The 18276-nt window shown below is 45.7% G+C and overlaps 2 protein-coding genes across 2 annotated transcripts in view; both read right to left on the reverse strand.

Moving 5' to 3' along the window:
• LOC146207512 (PAX3- and PAX7-binding protein 1) overlaps positions 1-4964 on the reverse strand; it is a 30746-nt gene extending 25782 nt beyond the window's left edge. Inside the window, exons 1-2 of the mRNA XM_084588129.1 lie at positions 4657-4964; positions 903-1096 (exon numbers count right to left, since the gene is read on the reverse strand). Of these exons, the coding sequence (XP_084444255.1) occupies positions 903-1096; positions 4657-4852 (390 nt within the window). The 5' untranslated portion in view covers positions 4853-4964. The remainder of the gene's footprint in view (positions 1-902; positions 1097-4656) is intronic.
• A 6559-nt stretch (positions 4965-11523) lies between these two features.
• Positions 11524-16341, reverse strand: LOC146207513 (uncharacterized). The gene is made up of 2 exons (XM_084588140.1): positions 16056-16341; positions 11524-15052 (listed from the first exon to the last, which is right to left on the reverse strand). The coding sequence occupies exons 1-2, from the start codon at positions 16120-16122 to the stop codon at positions 14664-14666; spliced, it is 456 nt and encodes a 151-aa protein (XP_084444266.1). The 5' UTR covers positions 16123-16341; the 3' UTR covers positions 11524-14663.
• Between the last annotated feature and the right edge of the window lie 1935 nt (positions 16342-18276).

The following is an 18276-nucleotide window of genomic DNA, read 5'->3' on the forward strand; positions in this document are numbered from 1 at the left end:
TGACACCAGGCACTGCGTATACAGGGTGGCCAGTTTTTCTAGCACGATATCCCCCCCGTCCTTCAGCAAATCTGTAGTTATCTGATCCTCTCCAGCTGATTTCCCCCTTTTCATAGTTTCTAATGCTTTCTTGACCTCGTCCTTCGTCACTGGTGGAACGTCTGTATTTCCCTACCGCCAATCTTATTACGGTCCTGACTACTTTGGCTACTGTAGAAATCTGTATAGAGCTCCTCAGCTACTTTAACTATCTTGTCCATATTCGTGATGACGTTGCCCACCTTGTCCCTTATCGCATACATCTGGTTTTTGCCTATGCCCAATTTCTTCTTTACTGCTTCGAGGCTTCCCCCGTTCTTTCAAGCATGCTCAATTTTCTCCATGTTATACTTCCTTATATCAGCAAATGCTGGTCGGCAAATCCTCCACATTATTCCACTCTCGCCATAACCCCCTCATTCCACGATAACCATCCTCCGGTTTGTCCCCATAGCAACCATGCTCTTACTGCCCATTCCTCTATGCTCTCCATAGCCTCTTCCTTGCACAGAAGCCACTCTATGAGTTACTGACAGCCACCTCCAGTTCCACATTCCTCTGCCCTCATCATAACCTCCCTTTTCCATGGTAGCTATCGTTAAACTTCTTCCCAAGGGGGCCACTCTTAGCTTGCACATTCCTCCATTCTAGTCACACCCTGCCAGTAGGCCACCCATCACCTCTCAGCCTCTCTCCTGCTTCCACTTTTCCTCTCCTTTACTTCCCCTAAAGCAGAGAGAAAAATCCCATCTCTGCACTTTGCCACCTGTCAACACAGCAGATAATAATGACAGTAAAAAATTGAAGAACGAGCTGTGAGGAGAGGAACTACTACCTTAATGTTTATTTGTTGGCAAACTCACCTTGATCTTGATCTCAAGCTCATCGCTAAAAGGCCGTGAAGTTGGTTTTTCAGGAAGTGCACTGGGCAGAGGCTCTGGCTCTGGCTTGGCTTCCACTTTCGTCGCTTCACGAAGCTTTTTCTTACGGTCACGCTCTAACTGTTTGGCCAGCCGCCGGCTGTATGTAGACTTTTTCACCTTGAATACCTCCGTTTCTGTAACAGCACAAAAGCCAGACATCTGACTTGCTATTCCAAAGCAACAGAAACTACATGCTAATATCACTGAAAATTTGCCCGAAATTTTCAAGCACTGCTACAGTATACAAGGTGCTGTACATTTTCATTTCATATCAACACAATGCATCCTGCTTCAGTCTACAATAGACAAAAGTACAATGCAGCGTAAGTGACAATAAAGCGAAGGCGCAATATTTAAATCAGTAGCAATCACACTTCCTAGACTATATCTAAAAATGCCAGTGGAGAGCACACAATTCATGTGTAAAGAACAACAAAGATTAACACCCTTCTTTTTTTTTTTTTTTTTATGTATGATCACACATACCAAGTGCGCCAGTACTCTAGCAATGTAAGGTACATACTAATATTCACAATGCACCAGAAACAAAGGCTTTAGGGTGAACAATCAATGCATGACACAACGCAAAACACAAACTGCTAGAAAGCTTGCACCAGTCCATTTCAGTGCTGCTTCTATGCCGTGGTTAACTAGGCATATATGCCTGGTGTCTGACATATAGAGCCACATTTTCTCACACAGTAAATCCAAAGTTGCTTTTGCCTTGCGAGCAAACCACTCACCTTTGTCTCAGGAAGGGTCTTACGCATAATCAATTATGTTCTCTTTTTACAGTTGTTAAGCCGTCGAATGGGTAGGTCAACGTGTGTGCAAGATTCTGAGTTCTCAGATGAACCACTCTTTAATGACTGGTTACGCGTCATTAGTTACTTCCAACATCAGGAATGACTTGCTGGTCAGACGTTCCTTGTGTTTCGATTACTCACCTCGCAAATTAAGGAAAGGTGGTGGAACTGCTCCCAAAAGTTTATTGTATAAAAGTTTATGCCTGCTAGGACAGGTTTAAAAGTCTTTAAATGCTTTCCGTGAGAGTATTGTGTTGAATGTGTTCAGTTCTGTGCATTGTATGCATCAAGAAAGAGCTGCGAGTCTCCTCTCGAAGCACAGAGGAGATTCAACCACACTGACTGCTAGCAAATGCTAGCAAACAAGATTCAAGCACTGACATGATGAAACCATCAAGCGTGATGAGAAATCTAACGTAGAGTGGATGCCAAATTTGCATTGTCTCTTAAATGTAGGATGGTGTTTCAAATTTTTGAATTCTCTGAAGCAAGTTTAAGAATATATCAGTTACTAAAATTAAACCTAATAAATCCGGTACTGTACATAAGAAATGAGATGCAAATACTCCTGGATGTGAAATACAGGCAATGCTGATTAACTTTGATCACAGGGATCCTTAACATCCATTGATATCACATGTCAAGATCCCCAGGTGGCCGAAATTTGAGACAGATTTGAGTTTTACGTGGAGCCGATAATTTGCAATTAATTTTTAAAAAGTGGTCCTGGCGACGCCTCCCCACTGACTTAATGGGGCTGCTGGGCGCGCCCACTCATTGGACACTCCCAAGTTAGAGAGGAGCAGGACTGGGCATGGTGGGGCGCCGTTGCAACTTGTTTTCTTCTGTGTTTTCTTGCAGGCCAGCGTGGGTTCAGTTGAGAAGGGAGAGGACGAGCATCATTTTCGATCACCTATATATTTGGTGCAAATGAAGCTAGCTTAAGAATTTTTGCATTGCAGAGCCCTGATGGGATACCTATTGCGCCTATTGCTAGTACGCATTTTATACTTCTAGTAAATAGTTTTTCATGGGCCCTTTACAGTGCAGAAGCGAAATTATCCTGTGCTAGTATTGAGCTTCCCGTGGCTGAGACTTTCTCAATATGGTGTTCAATTTTCATTCTTTGCTGATAAAGCATGCACTAGATCACAATTAGAGTGTAATATCATACCACTTTTTCTTCCATCTTCTTGTAAGCCTATGTCATGGTGTATATTTCACATTTAATATAATGGAAAGAGGCTTTTTAAACAAAATGCCTGAACATGAGATAAATTTTAGTAGGCACACCGTATTTATGAATGATCAATTCAGACCCACATTGTGCAGCAACATACTGAGTGCCCGGAATCTAAGATTCCCAGTAGAAAATCATGTCATGTTTGATTTGACAATCAAGACTGCCAGAGTGAAAACGAGAAGTTCTTGCCCATGTCATTTCCCACTCAAGACAACTAGGCCATGAAGAGCAGTTTTTTCAGTGAGCAAGCAATCTGCAGCATGCAAAAGAAAGTATGCTATTGAATCCGTGTATCCCAAGACAGTCACTGAAACTATGAAGTGAGAAGACATATACTATGGTAAGGCCGGCCAAAAGTAAAGAAAAATAATATACCTCTGCGAAGTGAGAAGACAAACGAACCGGTTCTTCAACCGATAGCAAGTACCAGCTTGAAAGCAAACAAGCTAGACAAATGTAAAGTTATCTCATTTTTAGTTAGCCGTACATCACTTAAATGAAGAAATGACTCACAGTTACCTAAAGAGATGCCTCATTTGGCATCACCGTTAAGGTTGACGTTCGTGATTGTGGGTATGACACACAGTTGGGCTGCTCATGTACTAGTGCAGACTAAATATATGGAGCACGTTATTCTGTTCCATGTACAATTATTTCTTTTTTTATAAAAATAATGAAACAGTATGTTTCCACAACAATCAACCCCAAATATCGTTACAAGCCTGCACATGTCGTATGGTGCCCTTCGAATTTATTAAAAAACAAATGAATGATATCAAAAGACTGTGACATGCTCAGTTTGCCTCTGTCTTCATATTGTTTATACTGTTCTTCACACCTGTTTGAATTCATTTACACTACCTTGCTTTATCTTTCAGAACACTATTTAATACTGGCAAATCCTTTTTGCATGATTATGTTACTTTTTATTCTTAATCAATTTGTTTAGTTTTGTGACTGTAACGGATTTCTAGCATCACAAGCTTATTATCACTTCATGCTGATTTTTATAAATGCTAGTGACAACTTTATAGCTGAAAACACATGAACTGGATCTTGCTGATATCTGCAGGAGCACTTTGTAATATGAACATAGCGTCTGTAGCATACCTTACTACACAAACAAAAGCCCCTACTAGTCGGCCGCTGTCCCCGTTGTTTTCGGCCCCTGAATGCAGTTAGCACAGAGGTCGTGTTTGCTTTCACTGGTGGTTAAGGGTTATAAGCTCAAGCATTACGCGCAGGCTAAAAGGCAAAGAAAAAAAAAGATGATAATGCATACTCCGATATTTATCACGGAAGCAGTTTTAACGCGACCTATGTGCGCGCCTGCAGACATCTAAGCGCGCTCTTCCTTCCACGTTCAGTACAGCACCTTGCACACTGTAAAGATGCGGACCGCTCACACCTTCATCACAAAAAAGCACATCACATCACAAAACAGCAGAGTGGACTTTTGCAAAGTGGGCACTCTCTCGCCGTTTCACTTATGTTAAATTTCAGTGTCGTAACACAGTGAACACCACTCTTGCATCACCACACACACTTCGTAGCAGAACACAGCACATGTTGTTGTTGTTGACCTCTGGAAACGTGCCAGGTACCAACAGGAGGGGATGCCGGCCACTGCTTCGGCAGTACTCACCTTCTTCCTCCTCATCGCCGAAGCTAAGCAGAGATGCCGGTGCCTTGGAATCGTCCGCTTCAACCACAACAGACGGCTCCACGCGAGGAGGCGATTTTTTTTCCTCCGGAGCACCGTTGCTGTCAGCCTCGTCTTCAGTGTCACTGTGCTGCAGTCGCTGACGAAACTTTCTGTTGGGTTTCCGAAACAGGGACATGTTACAAACGTCAATGTTACTTCGTCGGTTTAGCGTTCAACTTTCCAGCAGTTCACTGCCACCAGCTCCATGGCAGTTCAGCCGGTCTGCGACTCGAGCCGCAAAACCGGCCAAGCCAGGCCAAGCATGTGTGCGATCACGGTTATCACGGTGTGTGCCATGTGTGCGGTGAACAAGGACAACAAGGCCCCGATGAATCGAATGATAGTGATCATGGAGCACCCGCTGTCCCATGTACTCTTCTTCTTCTGTTTCTGTGTATTTCGCTGGTACACGCGCATATATATGACGCGCCTGTGCCTTGATCACCGGTTTTACACCGTGGCCAGTTTGGTTGGGAAGAAAAGGCGCAGCACGTGCCTGTCGCACTTCAAGGTGGACGCCTGCACCCATGAAGGAAGAAAACTTCCTCCATGCCTGCACCCTGCAAAGGGCAGGGTGGCATGCTCCTGGCCCTACGCAGCTGGGACTGGTAGGCCACTGCCGCTTACGGCGGGGGCTAGCCTGCCACCATATTTTAAGGCAAAAGCCTTTAATGGCTCATGCTGTCGTGGACAAAGTGTGTCCCGCTTTTGCGACGTTCTGATTGGTCGAGGCGAGATGCGTCCCTGTCATCTGCAATGCCACACTTGAACGCGCGCCAAGGAACGCCATGTGACAGGAGCGATGGTGTACCATCTAAAAACACTTACCGGAGAAAGTGTGATAGATACTGCGCCTTTCCTGTAAACCAATTATAATTATATGTAGCACTGCAACGAACGCCGATAGAGGACAATGAGAGGCAAATGATAGGGGAGAGGAAGGGTATAGCTTTCGCCATTCTCATCTTAACCCTTTTTAACACATCAGAGACCCTCTCTATTTTTAATGGCTCAGACTGTCGTGGACAGTGTCCCGCTTTTGCGGCGGCTGTCGCGTGGCGTTTCTTGGCGCGCGTTCAAGCGTGGAACTGCAGATGGCAGGAATGCTAGACAAGATGAGACTTCTCAGGCTGTTGTTGTGGCTGTAGGAAGAAGGAAAAGAAAATGCACGGCCGGGCCTGCTCTGGCTCTGTTGCTGGAGCCACCTCCGCTGCCTCGTGCGGACAGAATAAAAAAGAGATTTTTTTTTATTTATAGGAAGGGAAAGGCGCGGTAACTGTCTCACTTGTTTTCTGTGAACACCGCAACCGCGCCGTAAGGGAAGGGAGGAAGATGGGAGTTAAAGTGGAAAGAGAGAAAGAAGAGCCGTACGTAGTGGAGGGCTACGGAGTAATTTCGACCACCTGGGGATCTTTAACATGCGCTGACATCGCACAGCACACGGACGCCTCTTCGTTTCGCCTCCATCGAAACGCAGCCGCCGAGGTTGGGTTCGAACCCGGGTACTCCGGCACAGTAGTCGGGCGTCTTACCACTGCACCACCCCGGCGGGGCATAAAAAAGAGAAAGTAGAGAGCAAAGAAAAAGAAGAGGGAGAGAAAGACGCACGCCGCAACAGCCGTCGTTCACCACAAGCGGTGGCGGGTGCAATGACGGCCTACAACAGATAAAATTCGGTGGCTGGCTAGCCCCCGCCGCAAGCGGCGCTGACCTACCGTCCCAGCCCCGTAGGGCCAGGAACATATGCCACCCTTCACCACCTCCTTCCTCTCTGTCTTTCGCCTTTCACTACTTTAGTCGAAAGAGTGCCCCGCCGGGGTGGTGCAGTGGTAAGACGCCCGACTACTGTGCCGGAGTACCCGGGTTCGAACCCGACCTCGGCGGCTGCGTTTCGATGGAGGCGAAACGAAGAGGCGTCCGTGTGCTGTGCGATGTCAGCGCACGTTAAAGATCCCCAGGTGGTCGAAATTACTCCGTAGCCCTCCACTACGGCTCCTCTTTCTCTCTTTCCACTTTCATTCCCACCTTCCTCCTTTCCTTTACGGCGCGGTTGCGGTGTCCACAGAAAACAAGTGAGACAGTTACCTCGCCTTTCCCTTCCTATAAATAAATCAGTTTTTTTAGTCGAAAGAGCCCCGCCGGGGTGGTGCAGTGGTAAGACGCCCGACTACTGTGGCGGAGTACCCGGGCTCGAACCCGACCTCGGCTGCGTTTCGATGTCGGAGGCGAAACGAAGAGGCGTCCGTGTGCTGTGCGATGTCAGTTCAGTTCAGTCGTGTCCGACTCTTCGTGACCCTATGGACCGTCACGCCACGCTTTCCGGTCTTTCACCATCTTCCTAACATCACATAACTTCATATGCAGTGCCTCGAGGATGACATCTAACCATCGCGTTCGCTGCCTACCCCTTCTCCGGCGACCCTCAACCTTTCCCAACATCAAATCTTTCTCCAGCGACTCCTCTCTTCTCATCAGATGACCAAAGTAGCTGAGCTTTAACTTTAAAATTTGACCATCCAATGAGCAGTCAGGGTTTATGGTCGACAATATCGACTGATTTGATCTTCTGGCAGTCCAAGGAACTCTCAAGAGTCTTCGCCAGCACCACAATTCAAACGCGTCAATTCTTCGGCGGTCAGCCTTTTTCACAGTCCAACTCTCGCATCCATACATCACAACTGGAAAGACCATAGCACGAGTTATACGGATCTTGGTTGGCAGACTAATGTCTCTGCTCTTTACTAGGCGGTCAAGGCTAACCATTGCTCTCTTTCCCAGAAGCAGGCGTCTCCTAATTTCATGGCTGCAGTCTCCTTCCGAGGTAATCTTGGAGCCCAAGAAGAGAAAATATGTCACAGCTTCCACTTCTTGTCCATTGATGCTCCAGGACTTGATAGGGCAAGACGCCATGATCTTTGTCTTTTTAATGTTCAGTTTAAGCCCAAACTTCTCACTCTCTTCTTGTACGCGCATCAAAAGTCTCTTAAGTTCCACTTCACTTTCTGCCATTAAAGTGGTATCATCCGCATATCTAAGGTTGTTGATACGTTTTCCAGCAATCTTCACTCCAGCTGAAGACTCGTCCAGACCGGCCTTCCTCATGATGCACTCTGCATATAGGTTAAATAGGCAGGACGACAGTATGCAGCCTTGCCTCACTCCTTTCTCGATCGGAAACCAATCAGTAAGACCATGCCCAGTTCTGACTGTGGCCTCTTGCCCTTCATACAGGTTCCCGAGGAGACAGATGAGGTGAATTGGAACTCCCATCTCTTGGAGAGCTTGCCACAATCTGCTTGCTGTGATCTACGCAGTCAAACGCTTTTGCATAATCAATAAAGCAGAAGTAGATGGGTTTCTGGAACTCTCTTGCTTTTTCCATGATCCAGCGAAGGTTGGCAATTTGGTCTCTAGTTCCTCTGCCCTTGCGAAACCCAGCTTGCACGTCCGGAAGCTCCCGATCCACATACTGCTGCAGCCTACCTTGAAGGATTTTCAACGTCACCTTGCTAGCATGCGAAATAAGCGCGATCGTGCGGTAGTTCAAACAATCTTTGGCACTGCCTTTCTTTGGGATGGGGATGTAAACTGACCTCCTCCAATCCTGTGGCCACTGCAGGGTTGTCCAAATCTTCTGACATAATGTATGCAGAATGTTAACAGCACACATTTTGTCAGAACTCTCTGCCGTGACCTGTCTATCTTGGGTGGCCCTACAGAGCAGAGCTCACGACTTCATCGAGTTTCGCAAGCCCCTCCGTCACGTCACGACAAGGCAGTGATCCATGAAGCGGTGTGCGATGTCAGCGCACGTTAAAGATCCCCAGGTGGTCGAAATCACTCCGTAGCCCTCCACTACGGCTCCTCTTTCTCTCTTTCCACTTTCACTCCCACCTTCCTCCCTTCCCTTACGGCGCGGTTGCGGTGTCCACAGCAAACAAGTGAGACAGTTACCGCGCCATTCCCTTCCTATAAAGAAATCAGTTGTTTTTTTTAGTCGAAAACTGAGACATTTCACTACTTTAGTTGTTTTTTTAGCTGTTGTGGGCCGTCATTTCACCCGCTACCGTTTCGGTGGTGGACGACGGCTGTTGCGACGCGCGTCTTTCTCCCCCTATTTTTCCTTCTTCTTTATTTTTTCTTCTGTCCGCACAATTAAGGCAGCGGAGGTGGCTCAGCTACAGAGCCAGTAGCAGGCCCATACATTTTCTTTTCCTTCTTCCTACAGTCACAACTTACGTGGCGCGGTTTAGGTGTCCGCCGAGAAGTGTGAGGTACTGTGCCTTTCCTCTCGTATAAAAAATTTGCAATAACGGTTTAGCGTGCACTGACATTGCACAGCACAGAGATTTTCTTTTGTATGTAAACGGCTAATGGGCGGATTTTTTTCATCTAAAACAAGATGGAGTATTGGCTACACAACCGAGAAATATTTTGTAGCTCTATGTACTAGACATGCCAACCTGCAAAATAATGCAGGTTTGCAAACTCGGCAAAGCCATAGCAACACATTCAAAAGTGTGCAACATCAGCACCACCACTCCATTTGCTATTTGGCGAAGAAAAGCGCCACATTATGTCCTTAGTCATTCACTGTAGCAAGGCTGCGACACTATCCACAATCAAACAGCTTTATATAGTGTCTGAAGAAATGAAAGCCCTTTTGCTGAAAAGTAAAAATGGTGGCCATGAAATTAGGAGACGCCTGCTTCTGGGAAAGAGAGCAATGGTTAGCTTTGACCGCCTAGTAAAGAGCAGAGACATTAGTCTGCCAACCAAGATCCGTATAACTCGTGCTATGGTCTTTCCAGTTGTGATGTATGGATGCGAGAGTTGGACTGTGAAAAAGGCTGACCGCCGAAGAATTGACGCGTTTGAATTGTGGTGCTGGCGAAGACTCTTGAGAGTTCCTTGGACTGCCAGAAGATCAAATCAGTCGACATTGTCGACCATAAACCCTGACTGCTCATTGGAGGGTCAAATTTTAAAGTTAAAGCTCAGCTACTTTGGTCATTTGATGAGAAGAGAGGAGTCGCTGGAGAAGGGGTAGGCAGCGAACGCGTTGGTTAGATGGCATCCTCGAGGCACTGCAGATGAAGTTATGTGATGTTAGGAAGATAGTGAGAGACCGGAAAGCGTGGCGTAACATGGTCCATAGGGTCACGAAGAGTCGGACACGACTGAACGACTAAACTGAACTGAAAAATGGTGGCTAAGCAGAATCGAACCCTCGCTCTTTGGGTGGCAAGCCAAGAATGCTACTTTTACACCACCGAGGTGAATCCATCTTATACTGTAGACAGAGACATACACTGCATGGCATACACTTAGTTATGATTATTACCACTAAATTGCACTACTAAGCAGCTGTCCTAAATTACATTATTACTATGTAGTTATGCTACTTGGAAACTTTCAGTAGCACTGCTAAGGAGAACTAATAATGTCCATATTGCTGTATGGACATTAGCTAAAGTGCATACAGCAATGATGTTGCGTGAACTCGCAAAGATACTTTAGTTTCTCCTAAGTTGCTGAGTTTGTAAAGATCCCTTCCAAATTTGTGCACCATTTATATCAGAACTCTTACCAAACAAGTAAGGACATTGTCATTGTACTGTCGGGAGCGGGAGCAAAAGTTGTGTAATACCACTCCAGCTTTCTTTTGATATACATCCGCGCATATTTCTGGAAGCGCCGTTGTCATGATGGGCAGTGATGCAACCATATTTACCTTGAGGTCCGTCGGAACTTAAATTTCGATCTGAAGTCCTCTCGCATGACATAAACACCAGGGGATGCTGCAAGATCAGTGATCCAAGCAATGATGAGTGGTATGCACCACATTTTTCTCCCAATAGAACATGTATTCAAAGTTTTTAATAGCAACGATTTCTTTCTACTGAAATTTTGCAGAGATCAGTAAAATATTGCATGTGTCATTGATGGTAAATGAAAACGAAAACTGCCCCATAGTCTTTTATCATAAGCAGCAATTATTAAAAACATGAATAAACCATCATCAGTGCCAAGCCTGGTGTTGCCATCAACTGGAAAGAGTAATGGTGCAGTATGTTTGAGGTGCGAGGTTCAATCAGAGCCTTGTGATCATATTAAAAACACGGCTATTCGGCTTAATACTGCACTTGGTTGTGGGACGCTGTAGTGGCAGCCTTCATATTTAGAGCGCGCTGGATGTAGGCAAGGAACTCCATTCGTGCACGCCACCATAAGTGGACATTTAGTTGTCCATTTCATGCTCACCAACCCTTACCTTGCAGCATAGTTTAGCTTTCCTTTCTAACTCGTTTTAATCTCCAAAGCTTATACCCAAAAGTGCCACGTTTCTGGGTAGCTTATGTTTCTCTGTCCACTTTTGGACACAATACACAACAAATTCATGCCAATTAGCCCAGCAATCAGTCTTTTTTACATAACTAAGTCATTTATACAGGGCCTAGACCATTTTAGCTGTTTGTCTACAGATACCAGACCCTTAAAAGAGAAAAGACACCACAGGTAAACTACATAGCTATGCCACGCATTCAGATCATGCCTATAGCAATTACTCGGGCTAGCGGGCAGCAATCATAACTACAAGTTATGACACCCACAGGAGAGGGGGGTCAATTTAAATTCATTCCATTATGAATCTAAATGAACTTAAATCTGAAAATGATTGATGCCATTTCCCTGCTCATTTCTCTGCACAGTTGGAAAAAGAATAATTATATGTAATAGTTCCTGCTCAGACACAGGCTGTTGCCAAGCTAGTCTCTCTGCACAAGAAGTTAATGCACCAATGCATCGCAGAGTAAGAAAAGAGTGACTTTATTCTTGCTTTCAAAATAAACTGTACTAAAGTTTATTTACATCAAAATGGGTAGATGCAAACAGTGCTCAAGTTCAAACCGTAAATAAACATCACAGAAAAAAGACACAGAGCACTACATATAACATTGCGCCAACTGAACACGTCTGACAAGTCTGCCATCAAAAGCCAATGAAGCATTATGCAACAATAGCCACATAAAAGAGGATAGGTGCTCATACCTCAATTAAAACAACCCAACCACCAATATACAGTTAAACTTTGCATTTCTCAGCACTTTGAGAAATAAAAACGCACTGCACTTAATAAAAAAAAGCTTAGCTCAGACCCTGCAATGCGAAGAAAAATATCGATGTGCTTTGCACTATAAAGAAAATTACCCCACAGTATACCTGACAGTCGACATGTACAAAAAATTAGCTCGGAGTCATAAAAGCGCTTTTCATATAGGTGGCATCGTAACCTGAAGTAGGGAATCCTCATTTTCTTTTTTTATTTCTGCTGCCTACAACACAAAGGCAATGTACAGTTCTGTAAACTGTATGCTGTGGAGGTATCTGTACAGCTATTTACAAGAGTGGGTTAAGTCAGACATGTAAGAGCTTAAGGTTTCACCACAAAAACATGAAGTGCAATGCAAAAGTAGGTATACTTCCTTAAATTATATTTAGAGTACAACTGGAAGCTGTGCCAGGTACGCTATGTGTTAAGTACTGAAGAAGTACTAAGTTCAAGAAAATATAGGATGCTTTAAGGGCGACGCCAACCACAAAACTAAGCACTGCATGGAAACTGATGCTTTACAAAACTAAGCTACCCACACCACTATAGACTGGCCACAGTTCGACTCAGAAGTAATTTAACACAGTTTTTGCCCAAATAGGCTGAGGGCTACATCCAGCCTCGTCTTAAAGTAATCCATAAAAATCAGGCACAGGCTTAACATTGTTCCAGACAGTTAATCTGTGATGGGCAAATGTCCTTGCCTCTGAGCACATCACATTAAAACACACCTTGTCCCATGCGGTGCCAAATGGACGGCATTGACATGTTGGGCAAGGCAGCCCCATTCACACCTGCAAGACATGGCCACTGAAAACAGCCCAGAGCATCCCATGCTTTTCCCAAGGATTACACGAATTATAAAGAAAGTACACTGACGTCACACAGTGGATACATGACAAGATATAAAAGCCACACATCATTTTGATCCTGATGCCTACTGTTTGTGACCCGACAGCCCCAACAAAGCCCTTCCTTCCAAGTGCCTCGAGAAGACAGCATACTTATCCATCTGTCAAGCTGATATGCTTCACCAGGAGAACATTGAAGTTTGCAACAAGAACAAGAGCGTGATGTGCCTGCCACTCATACTTCGAACCCACAGCTGCAAGCACCACTCTGCAGGATGGATGCGATGCTGTACACACACGCATGGACATTTAGTCAAATTCAAGCACACCTTCAGGAACTATGCCATAAAGAGACAGGCACAGAACGTAGCCACCCATGCAAAACTTGCTCACTACCTTTCAGCAAAAGAGTGACACAAGTAGTCTCACAAGGTTTGTAGCAGCATTTCACACTGCACAGCTCTCGGTGACAGGACCCATACCGCTCTCTTGAAACAACACCCCTAGCTTAGGATGCTAACTATCCGTAGTATGAGTACTGGTCTTGTTAACGTGCAAGCTCAGCTGTAACTGTGCAGACCACTGTGTCAATGAAGGCTACTTCAGCCGTGGAAAAGAATAAATTAGTCACACATACCTTCTGTTCAAGCCCTATTGCTGACCTTTCTTTCCTTATAATACACAACTGCATTCAATGTATTGTTTGTAGGCATTATTCACTTCCACATACTGTCACCAGCTTTGAAACAAACACTACAAGGACAGGATTGGATGCAGCACATTACACAGGCTCTTTTAAAAACAGCTTTGGCTAACCCACCAAAGGTTCCCGAGGCAAAGGTTACATTATCATAAAAGGGAAAGCTTCTGAAATTTAGTACCTACAAAGCTATACAAAGTTTCACTGAAAACAATACAAGAACTGTTTTTTTAATATTTGCAGTAAGCCTAATTCCCAATGGTTCATATCCGAAACTAAGACCATAGAAATGGTATTTTGTACAACTTTCTCTCCTTTTTTACCAAAACACATCACAGAAGCTGAGGACTAATTTGTTGCTATTCATTTTATGAAAGCATGGCAAAGCACCTCCAAGCAATAACCAGAAGCAGCAGCTTAAGTGTATTCCTAGCCTTCCACTAAAAACTGGCTTTGCAAGCCAAAGGTTACAGAAGAAGTATGAAATTATTTTTCTCCCTGATAAGATAAACAAGGAGAATGCGCATACCCAAGTGCACTCCATGCTGTTTTTGAAAGCTTTTTTGTTCACACACTGAATAGGAAAAGAGCACGGAATGGTATTTTTGCGACTGGACTGGTAAGACAACATTGCCAAGCCCAAAAGCTTTAACACCTGCTATCAGCTTCTCCTTCGCAACTAAGAAACAAAACAAGCGACAAGTAACCATGCCACAAACCTTGACAAAAAAAAAATGCAGTTTAAACAACAGCAGTAAACAATGGTGCACATGCATGTTACCCATAAAGTGTTTATTTTAGTGTGCTGTTAAGTCTTATAGACTATGGCCTGGTTTACAAACTGTGCAAATTCCCTTTCCTGTCTGTGAAATAGACAAAAAATAAAAATGGTCGGTCAAGAGAGAATGCTGCTGGCCAACTCAAGTGTACAACACATCACAGAAATAACAGGCCCCTTATGCAATTGTCTAAAATACTATCTGGTGAGGCAATTAGGGCTGTGGTCTAATGGGGAACTTTTGTCCGAAGCTGTAGCAAACAGCATGTGACTGCAACAGATTTACGCAATCAAAGGGGAAAGAAAGAAAAAACAAAAACAGAAAATGTCAAAACATCTGCAATGCTGCAGAACACACCTGCATGTTTTGACAGATGTTTCAGCAGACTGGCTGCTAGGCTCGACACTGGAGCCTTGCAGTACACCAAATGCATCTACATCACGCTGCCTTGCACTAGACCGTACTGGAGACACCTGCAAATGGGGCATTGAATGGCCACATTTCTAGAGTGTGTGGTAGTTGCGTTCTGTACGAGCCTTGTAGAACTTGAATCCCACGTAGCAGATGGCCAGCAATCCCAAGGTCAGGATGATACCTCCCAGGAAGCTCAGTGTGTCAAAGTGTCGCTCAGGGGGAGGCATGGCGGTCGGTGGCACGGCCGTGCTAGGTGCCACTGTAGCATTTGTGACTGGCACAGTGGGCACAGGTGTCGTAACAGTGGTAGTATTTGGCGGCGCTGGAGACGTTGTGGGCGCATGAGTGGTTATCGTGGTGGCAGCAGTTGTCATGTTAGATGGCGGTAATGTTGGTTGACTTGGTATAGTGACTGGTGACACGGTGGTGTTTGCTCCTGGATCGTCTGCAGCATCTACAGGACTGGAGGTTGGAGGGCCTGGAAAGTCCCGTTGCATTCATTGAGACGCTTGAATTGCACAGTAGTAAACAGAACAGAAGGTGTGCTGAGTGGCATTAGTGAGTAGAAAAATACAGTATTAACAAAAAAATTATCGATTGTGTACTTTTCATAATACATTTAAGGTATTTAGTTCGCTAACATTCAGGATCATGCCCAAAGCACTTTTATTTTACCATTTATCCAGTATCTGGGATGTAACCACATAATTCCGTCTGACAACTCTCAGGCAATTTCAAATGCTTTCTGTCCACTACTTTTCTAAAATGACTTTTTAGTGCGCACACCCGCACACAGAAACAAAAACACACACACAGAAAAAGTTAATGCAAACGAAATTCGCAGATGAGCTCAGCAGGTGTGAAGCACGTTCAGAAATCTTGCACACAAGCAAGGTACTGTTATATATGTGCATGAACCGCAGCTGATTACATCAACATTACGTTTGCAAGTGCAGGGAAGGGAAAGAATGCGCGCATTGCAGGGCCTCCACAGAAGCAAATTTTTCTCACTAGCGTTTTTGTTCATTCTGCATGTTGTAGCACGATCCAGATCGATCGTCGACGGGCTAGAGATCTCTTTCGATGACACAGCGCGTTGTATAAGCAGCAAAGAGAAGTCGAGTGGTCGTGAACCACTGAACTGACTAGACAGGAGAAATCAGGTGGCTACAACAAGCAAGCGTGATGCATACAGCCTGTGGCATTAACACCTGATCGCGTAAAGGGGGCGTCTTTTCTCACAAGACCGGCGGACCAGCGCTCCCACAGCTGAAACGCGTTGCACTACGATCCGTAACGAGGAGTCTGGCTGCTAGCTCCAGCGGTCATTCAACCAAAAAGGCAGTCGTAACCACCGCAAATATGCCAAGACGCTATTTGGCTGACTTGATCAAACGAAAAGTCCTGGTAGAACTGTTACCAATAACAAACTGGCTAAAAGAATATAGATAACGACAAAATGCCTGCTACGACGTACTCACCGGGATCACTGCAACGTGCGACCACCCACAATCCGTAAAGCAGCACAGTGGCAGCTAGCAGCTTCATTGCTTACGGCACTTGAGGTGTACGAATGAAGATCTGGGTGCTGCGAAATTACAAATAAGCCTTGTAGGCGCAAAATTCGAAAGGACGGGCCGCAAAGCAGACGTTTCGCGGATATCACACGCCACGATACGTGTTGACGTGCGGAGCGGAGAGCGGAGAGACGCGTACACCCGCACGGAATAGTCAGGGCTGCACACGGACACAGTTGGCGCTGCATTACAGTAGCGAATTGCGGTTGGCGCGTTGCAGCTGGGGCACATATGGCGGCGCTGCAGGCGGCACTGTAACTGGCGGTAAAGCGTAAAGCAGTAAATCCAGTCGTGGAAGGCAATGTAAATTCGGTAAAGTCAAGGCAGGCGTAAATCCTTTCCATCCTTTATGTCAGCGACTGATGAAACGAGAACGCAAAACACCAAAGGAAAACGAGATCTTAGCTCAGGGTATGCCTCCTGAAGAAAATGCCTGCAGCGTCAGGGATTTTTTCTGGCAACCCGCCGGAGAGCGCGCGTCCGCCGTGTGGCGGTGCTGTCAGATAACCCTCTAGCAGACGACACATTAGTGGAGTAGAATGCTCCTGTCGTTGCAGCGAAAAGTAAGCCTTGAGGAGCGCTGTTTTTGGTATTGTTTGTGTGTTATGTTTAGCGTAATCATTTAACTACTGGCGTACCGATGCGTGTAGTTTCTGGGACAAATATCGGTCAAATAAAAAGCGTGGCTGTTGCGTTCCGTTTCAGATGTCCGGTGAGCGAAGAATCCCGCGGCGCTTCATTTCATGAAGTTCCTGCCAGCTTAAACCTCCGGAAAAAGTGGCTGAAGATAATCTGAAGATGAAACTAGCATTGAAATAATACATCAAGTTTTTCTGTAGTTTGCAGCTTACGTTTCTAGCGAAAAGAGTTTCGTAAGGCCGGTGTGTAAAAGGATCTCGTGCCAATCACCTTTCAGTGCCCGTCATACCGAAGACCGGCACGCCGGCATCACCAAAATCTCTTTACGACAGCAACATAAAGAAGAGAAAACGGGATGATGATTCGACGGTAGGCACTGTCTATATATTCCTCAATTGGGTCATCGGGCGCGAGCGAGAGGCCATAGACCTTTGCGTGGATGGTTTGAATGAAGTACATGGGACAGCCGACCATCATGTTCCCGTCCATCAAACCATGTCTGCCTTACTCTCGTGCGGCAGACAAAATTAAGATCGTCAGCAGCTTTTCGTGGCCAAAAATAGAAAACCTCACCAACTTCTTCAGCAGTTGCTCCGTATTCCGTTACGAAGTCCATACAGGAGATGTCGCGAGAACACTGGGCCAACATGATGAACATCGCCAGAAAGGTTTGTCCTCGTACCGTGACTCATGCACACTTTCGTGGGCGTAATCAAATGCCCTTCACCAGAACGCGTTTTTGGGGCATCCCATGGTGTTGTGACCTTTTTAAATGCTGCTGCGAACTGTCCGCTGAGCACTGAATAATTGGCGTCGGTGTCCACGAGCCCTGGCGTCGGTGCCGTTGGCTTTGGAAATGTGGAAGGCGCTGGGTCCCTGATTTGGTGCTCCAAAGCGTCTGAGTTCGACGTCATGGTTACGTTGGTGATGGTGGGTCGTCGTCCCGGTGTTGGTTCGGCTGGTATCTGTGTGGTATGAAGTGTTGCGGCGAAGGCGGGGAACATTCGTGCGGGCTTGGAGGACATTGGGAGTTCTTTTTTACTTCAGCAGCCCCACCTCCAGATGCTGCTGCATAGTTTCCCTTACGGGGATTTTGGGATTGTTCCCGCCTGTGGGGCGACGGCGATTGAGAGAAGCGGCTTGGGCCGGGGTCGGTATGCGAAATGTATTCTGCGATTTCGCGGGGGGATGGAGGCGAAACGAAGTGCCGTCCGTGTGCTGTGCGATGTCAGTGCACATTAGATCCCCAGGTGGTCGAAATTACTCCGGAGCCCTCCACTACAGCCCCATTTTACTCTTTCCGTTTACACTCCCACCTTCCTCCCTTCCCTTACAGCGCGATTCAGGTGTCCACAGAACAAGTGTGACAGATACTGCGCCTTTCTTTTCCTGTGACCAATTATATAATTACATTTCGCGGGTGGTGGAAAGCATTTATGGTAAAAAGAGAGGTTGCTTGGAGAGCCACCACTAGTGGGCCGCTCCC

This window comes from Amblyomma maculatum, chromosome 1, assembly GCF_055883805.1.
Source record: "Amblyomma maculatum isolate TAMU_Amacu chromosome 1, ASM5588380v1, whole genome shotgun sequence".
In the NCBI taxonomy this organism is placed as follows: Eukaryota; Metazoa; Arthropoda; class Arachnida; order Ixodida; family Ixodidae; genus Amblyomma; species Amblyomma maculatum.

Excerpts from the sequence above, each read along its gene's own strand:
- LOC146207513 (XM_084588140.1), bottom strand. The coding sequence starts at position 16,122 with ATGAAGCTGCTAGCTGCCACTGTGCTGCTTTACGGATTGTGGGTGGTC. Across the intron at positions 15,053-16,055 it reads CGCACGTTGCAGTGATCCCG|GCCCTCCAACCTCCAGTCCT; the intron begins GTGAGTACGTCG and ends GGGACTTTCCAG.